The 7,473-nt window shown below is 44.4% G+C and overlaps 1 protein-coding gene across 2 annotated transcripts in view; it reads right to left on the reverse strand.

The window, feature by feature from the left end:
- RSU1 (Ras suppressor protein 1) overlaps nucleotides 1-1,272 on the reverse strand; it is a 180,642-nt gene extending 179,370 nt beyond the window's left edge. Inside the window, exons 1-2 of one of the 2 annotated variants that reach the window (XR_006289061.1) lie at nucleotides 1,112-1,272; nucleotides 643-754 (exon numbers count right to left, since the gene is read on the reverse strand). Coding sequence is in view for 1 of the 2 variants with exons in the window: in XM_037890783.2 (XP_037746711.1) it covers nucleotides 643-751 (109 nt within the window). In the remaining variant the exon portion in view is untranslated. The remainder of the gene's footprint in view (nucleotides 1-642; nucleotides 755-1,111) is intronic. The other variant, XM_037890783.2, reaches the window with a different exon arrangement.
- Nucleotides 1,273-7,473: the final 6,201 nt, after the last annotated feature.

Below are 7,473 nucleotides of genomic sequence, written 5' to 3' on the forward strand. Positions count from 1 at the left end.
AATAGGACTGATCCTAGGACTGACCCTTGGGGAACACCACTAGTTACCCCTCTCCATTCTGAAAATTTACCATTCCCTGTGGGGCACCTGGCTTTGTCCACTATGGGAGGACCGGATATTGGGCTAGATGGACCTTTGGTCTGACCCAGTATGGCCGTTCTTATGACAGCACTATGTTGGTGGGAGATCTCCCGCTGCCACAGCCACCATCTCTAAGGAGGCAGGATGAGAGAGAGCTCTCCCATTTGGCTTAGAGCATCTTCACCAGAAGCTTTACAGCGGTCACAATGAAGCCCCAGTCAGCTGATATACCTTGGTGTTAGCATAATAAAAATAACCAGATAGATTTATAAACAATGATTGGAACCCAATTAGAACAATGCTGAGAAAATGAAACAGACTGAGAGCTACAGTGAAACTGACAACGGATTTTCAGTGTCCAAACTGAAATGTAACAGTCTGAACAGCAAAAGGCCAAGTTCATCCTAACAGAAACAGATAAGTTGTTTGACTGTCCTTCCTACTGAAAGGGCCTCCTTAAAAGCCAGCCTCCTGCTTCTATCACAGATTTCAGAGGTTGCTGGTGGCTGGTAGGGCGACGGGGGGGGGGGGGCTCTGGGCGGAAACCCTCGAGATACCTACACAAGCCAGAGACGTCCAGCATGTTAGAGATGCCCCGGTCACACATGTCCACCTCCGGCTGGCTCTTCTCCCTACTCTCCTCCACGATCTTCTTCAGGGACTTGGACATGGCCTGGGTCAAAACACAAACAGCCGCACGTGACGGGGCTGCGCCCACACACCCACCGTCGAGGGGTCGGAGGGGGTGGGGGGCGCAGAGACCCGCCGAAATGCGACGCTCAGGGCGCCCCGGCCGCGGGAGGCAGACGGGAGGCTCCTGGCCGCAGGCCGGACCTCAGCCAAGGCAGCGTGTCCGGGGCAAGCGGCTGACCGCCCGCCAAAGCTGCCAGCGCCCGGGGCAGAGGGGGGACCCTGCCCAGGGCGGCCCGGCGCGGCAAGGGAGCGGGACACCTGCGCCCTGAGGTACGCACTCCCCAGGGGCGCCCGGGCCGGAAGGCGGAGCCGCTCGGGGACCCCCGAGACCACTCACCGGTGGGTGCGGCGGGCGGGGCCGTGCAGGACAACACGGGGCCGGTAGGGACACTCACTACCCGGGACACGCCCTGCCAAGATGCCGCCCACTCCCCGGGCACACGCTCCGTGCGCGCAGGCGCACTAGCCCCCGGGCGGTGAACGCTCCCAGCCCCATATAAGGCGAATCGCTCCGGGGACTGGCTCCACCCCCACTTGGAATGTGCCGCTCCCGGCTGGCCAATCAGGGCAGCGCATCCCGCCAGCCAGCCAATGGCCGGGCCGGGGGTGCGAGCGGAATGCGGTGTACTGTGTAGCCGCGGGAAGGGAGTTTCCCAGCCTGTTCGGCGCGAGCTCCTCGCTGGGAGGGGATGTAGCGGAGGCGGCTGCTGCAAGGCTGCGCCCTGCCCATTTGCCCAGTGCCCGCCCCCAGCGCAGCAATAGGGCGTCGGGGGCAACGGGGCGGGGCAAAGTAGGATCTGAGGCCTGCTGCCTAGCTGGAGCCCCGTGGCAAGGTGCGTCTCCTGTGTCGGTTGGTGCTCGTCGCGCAGCCATCGGTTTGAGTAAACTTCTCAACAACTTTTCCAGAGGCATGTGGCAAGAAACTTTCCCATGAGTTCGGGAGGATTTGGTTTATTTACGTTTGGATTTAAAATGAAAGAAGGATGCAACAAGTGAGGGAAGATGTGTTTAGGGACGGGCCAGCGCCAAATTTCCCCACAAAGACTTCATAGCTTTTGATCAAACAGATTGAAGAGCCATTCTGAAAAGTCCATTTACTTTCGGGGAGGGAATAATTTTAAAGGATTTGCTCTTCATGTAAATAATTTTCATCGGTTTTTTGCCACATACACATGCAACATAATGCACCAGCAATTTTGATCTTATTTATTAGCTATTCTTAGGATATCTTTAGACTTGAAATTAGAGGAAGGTTTCTACCCATCAGAGGAGTTTCAGAGTAACAGCCCTGTTAGTCTGTATTCGCAAAAAGAAAAGGAGTACTTGTGGCACCTTAGCGACTAACCAATTTATTTGAGCATAAGCTTTCGTGAGCTACAGCTCACTTCATCGGATGCAAGCTTATGCTCAAATAAATTGGTTAGTCTCTAAGGTACATCAGAGGAGTGAAGTTCTGGAGTAGCCTTCCAAGGGAAGCAGTGGGGGCAAAAGACCTATCTGGCTTCAAGATTAAGCTCGATAAGTTTATGGAGGAGATGGTATGATGGGATAACATGATTTTGGCAATTAGTTGATCTTTAACTATTCATGGTAATAGGCCCAATGGCCTGTGATGGGATGTTAGATGGGGTGGGATCTGAGTTACCCAGGAAAGAATTTTCTGTAGTATCTGGCTGGTGAATCTTGCCCATATGCTCAGGGTTCAGCTGATCGCCATATTTGGGGTCCGGAAGGAATTTTCCTCCAGGGCAGATTGGAAGAGGCCATGGAGGTTTTTCGCCTTCCTCTGTAGCATGGGGCACGGTTCACTTGCTGGAGGATTCTCTGCTCCTTGAAGTCTTTAAACCATGATTTGAGGACTTCAATAGCTCAGACATAGGTGAGAGGTTTTTCGCAGGAGTGGGTGGGTGAGATTCTGTGGCCTGCGTTGTGCAGGAGGTCAGACTAGGTGATCATAATGGTCCCTTCTGACCTTAGTATCTATGCATCTAGTTGGAAGATGGAATAAAACTGAAGTACATAGTATGAAATTAGCAATTTCTTTTGGACTAAGGAGCTGAAGCCTGTGTTAATCTGTCATATCAACATGCTAAAGCCTCAATCCTGTACTGAGAATAACACATGAGCAGAGGTCCACTCCTGTGGTTCTCTCCTCAAGAGTAGGGCCTCAGATTTTGTGGGCCCTTTCTATACTCATATGGTCCTTACTATAATAACTGAGGCCCAGATACACAAAGCTATTTAAGCTCACTTCCATTGATTTCAATGAACCTTTGGGGATCTGGGCCTAAGCGCCTTAGGTTCTTTAATCCATTTATCCTCATAACATCCCAGTAAGAGTAAAAATACTGTGTAATCCCCATTTCACAGATGGGGAACCATTGACACTAAGCGACTTGCTTACGGTCACACAGGCAGTTGAACCTGGGTGTGCGCAGTGCCAAAAGTGGTTGCTATGTTTGGTCACTGAGGCACTCCTCTGGGCAGCTCCTGCCCAACTGGAGCACAGGGAGCCTGGGACTTCACAGGCAGCCAGTGAGTTCCCAGCCCACCTTCCCGGCGGTCTCCCGCTGAAGAGGCCTGGGAGGCAGGGACAGAGCGAGAGGTTTGTATGAGTTGCCACTGGCAAGAGTTGGTGGCCACACTGTGAGGCCATCAAAAAATGTGTTGTGAGAACCCATCTAGACACTATTACCAAACAAATTATTATTATTATTGAAGTAAAGTTATTATGCTGATCTCTGATTTATAAGAGCAAGCTTCCAGAATTTTGTGTATATTTTACTGTTGAGTATCAAAACACACTTCAAACAAGTCAATGTAATAGTTTATAATTGCATTTATCATATTACTATGTCCTTATGAATCACACTTTTCTATTACCTCTCATTTAGTGTCAATCGGATATAGTCATAGTAACATAGAAAGCCCATTCAGCAGTACTATCAATGACTTTTCATTCTTCAAATCTTAGCCCTTAGAAACGTTTATCATATAGCTGTCCCTGATATCAGACCTTTGTAAGGTAACATTAATAATACCCAGAGGTGCATATTTAAAGGAGGCTAACAAGTATTGTAATGTAAGGTGAAATTGTGACAAAGTGGGAAATTTTGGAAAATTTTTTATGAAGCCTGTGTGTGCCTCAGTTTCCCCCGTGTGTTGCAGTGTTACCTAGGGAGTGGAAAAGGGCTGTTTGCTCTCTAGGCAGGCAAAGAGACATAGATATGAGTGTTCCTAGCTGTCTGGATCTTGGTCCCCATATCAATGGAGCCTCTGAGAAGACAGTGGTAAATCTTCCCTCGTGACTTCCCTCGTGCTTTTTATGTAACTTTTTGTAAAACTAGGCAAATATCTAGATGAGTTGACATACCCGCTGGAAAATCTCTGCCCCCGGTTGAGAACCATGGCTAACCCAAGGACTTCCTAAGATGTGTTCCAGATGACTAATAAACCCTGCTGTTTTACAACGCTGTGTGAAGGTCACTGCGAGTCCTGGTGAAGTGCACTAGTCCCTGAAGAGTGTACAAATGTTCAGTAGGGGTCTGTCTCAGTTGGACTCGCTGAACGGAGCTCACAGTGTGAAGCAGAAGTGGTGCAGGCACAGAGGTCTAGTCTAAGGAGGCAGAGACGCCACATGACTTACCCTGGAGAAAGTCAGGCAACCGGAAGGGCTTCCTCCTAGAGACTGTTCTAAAGCTAGGGCCATAGCACCAATCCTGTGTATCAGTGACAGAAATATGTGCACATTATTTGCCAACTGCAATCATCAGTGATTTCTGGGGAGGTTTGCCGTAGTGCAGACACCATAATATAGAATAATGTATTCCGTACCAGCTATCATGGTCTTTGTAAAATAGAGAGCAGTGTATACAGATGTGACAACAAGCTATTCCTGGCAGCAATGTGAAAGCAGATAATAAATCTTATTAAGCACATTTTTTTACGTTTTCAAATTATATAATACTATATCAATAACCACTGCGTAATTTATTGGAAAAAAATCTTTTTCCAGTTATCAGGTTTGCTTTTCTTTGTGTTGTGCTCCACAGTAATTTTCAGTAAGCACTTTACATTGCTCTGTACCTTCAGAGACAAAAACATTGCTCTGTAACAGCTTTTTTCTTTAAAGTCCTCTTTGTTAATCTACACTGGTATTTTTGTTGTGGTTTCTAATGTTAGAGGAGAGTGCTGCTGTTGTTTTTCTACCAGGACTGATCATTTATTCTGATTTTAGATCCTGATTATTTTTGTCAGAAACAGTTGCTTTAGATCAAATGAACCTTGTACTAAAAACTAAATTCAACAGCCCACATGTGCTTTTCTGGAACTTTTATTTTTTCAAAGGAAATTGTGTATTTGATTTAATTATAAATAAAATCAGGCAAAATTACAAAACTATTGTGCTATTTTTAAAGTGGAACAAACTTTCATAGAATATCAGGGTTGGAAGGGACCTTAGGAGGTCATCTAGTTCAACCCCCTGCTCAAAGCAGGACTGATCCCCAATTAAATCATCCCAGCCAGGGCTTTGTCAAGCCTGACCTTAAAAACTTCTAAGGAAGGAGATTCCACCACCTCCCTAGGTAACGCATTCCAGTGTTTCACCACCCTCCTAGTAAAAAAGTTTTTCCTAATATCCAACCTAAATCTCCCCCACTGCAACTTGAGACCATTACTCCTTGTTAAATCTGACTGGTAAAAGTCAGCCATGCCTAGTTTATCTTATAAGTTTCTTTTCATCCCATATCATTCTTTTCTTTCTTTCACCAAGGCTCACTGATTTGTATAGTTTATTTCAAGTGAATAAATGCATGGCACTATCAAAGTCCTTCCCTAGATCGGAAAAATGCATAATGTCAGAAACTGTTAATTACGACAGTGTGAAACATGATTTTGTCCTAATTGTGTATAAGGACTTTCATGTTTAGGCATGTGTTTGCGGTTGTGGTAACTAGGGGTGGGGACCAAAGGCCGAGGCTAGACAATTTAGGGCCATATTCTGGCCTGAGATTCCCATTTTTACACCAGGTCAGACAGCCCATCCCCCTCATCACATAGAAAACTTTCAAAAATGTATTTTAATGAACTGGTCAGCTTAACAGCTTTTCTCTTCTTTATTGTGTGTGTGACTGTGTAGTTATGAAGTGAGAATTTTCTAATGTTGAGAAGACCCATGCACAACAAGGGTAGAAGACTTAAATTTCCCCTTACAGATCAGCACATTGGCTCACTTGCTAGTCCATTCCAGAGATTCTTCTTAATGAATATTGGATTGTGACAAAGTGTGTGGGAGTTATATGATGTGAACCAGCAGCCACTAGATACTATGCTGAGACCATTTTTCACTTGTGACTGAAGCAGGCAATTGACTCAGAGAGAACTTGGAACTTGGAGAAGTAGGGAGTTGTTTGCCTGCCCTTCTGGTCACAGAGACCAAAACAACTGTAGTCAAAATTGAAGGACTATTCCTCTGTATGCCCTGTTCTGAAGTTACATTTATTGAACAAGTTGTTGCTACATACATCATTTAGTTTCCGTAGTTTGCTTATAAAGAATCTATTTTAATTTTAAAATAGATTTGATAAGCTTCAAGAGGTTAATATCTCAATGAAAATTATGAGAATTATAACGGTATGTAAAGTCTAAGTCCTCAATCCTGCAGCCACTTAGACACATGGTAAATTTTAATCATGTGAGTAATCCCATGGACTTCAATGGGACTACTCAAGTGCGTAAAATTCAGCATATGCTTAAGTGCTTTGCTGGATCAAGGTCTTAAAGAGAATGGATTGTTTTTGAAAGTACTCAGTCCTGTGAGTACAACAGAACTACCAACATAAGCAGTGTAATTATTTACTCATGTAAATATTTACTGAATGTTACCAACGTCATTATTTACTCATGTAAATATTTACAAGATGGGGACTGTTTCTGAAAAAGAGAAGCTTTATCCAAACGTACTTAAAATGATGGTTGAGATTTTCAAAGCTGATTAATTAATGACAGTTATGTGTCTAAATCCCCTAATCAGATTTGAAGGTATTTTTTTTTCCATTTGAGATTATTTTCCTAGCACCTCAGATGCTGTGTATTTTGTCAGGTTTCAGAGTAGCAGCTGTGTTAGTCTGTGTCTGCAAAAAGAACAGGAGTACTTGTGGCACCTTAGAGACTAACAAATTTATTAGAGCATAAGCTTTCATGGGCTACAGCCCACTTCATCAGATGCATAGAGTGGAATATATAGTAAGAAGATATATATACACACACATACAGATAAGTTGGAAGTTACCATACAAACTGTGAGAGTTTTTCTCCCAGCAATAGGTGTGGGCAGGTTCCCTTCAGGAAAGAGAGTTTTATCGTAACTAATTAGCTTCTCACAGTTTGTTAAATTTGTTAGTCTCTATGGTGCCACAAGTACTCCTGTTCTTTTTGTATATTTTGTGTTCATCTTTTCTGTGTAACAAATTTTTTGTGACAGTAAGTTATAAAACACATTTTTGTACATATTTTTAGACAGTTACTTGCTTTGAGAACATTTATTTCAAATCTTGTAGCATAATTTTTAAAAATCACACTATATTTCAAATACTAATATCCAGCACATTTTCACAGTTATGTGTAAAGAAGCAGACATCATTTTAAGTATAAAAGGAGCTAAAATTTGTTTGAAATAATTCTAAATGCACAACTGTA

Source organism: Chelonia mydas, chromosome 2 (assembly GCF_015237465.2).
Source record: "Chelonia mydas isolate rCheMyd1 chromosome 2, rCheMyd1.pri.v2, whole genome shotgun sequence".
Lineage (NCBI taxonomy): Eukaryota > Metazoa > Chordata > Testudines > Cheloniidae > Chelonia > Chelonia mydas.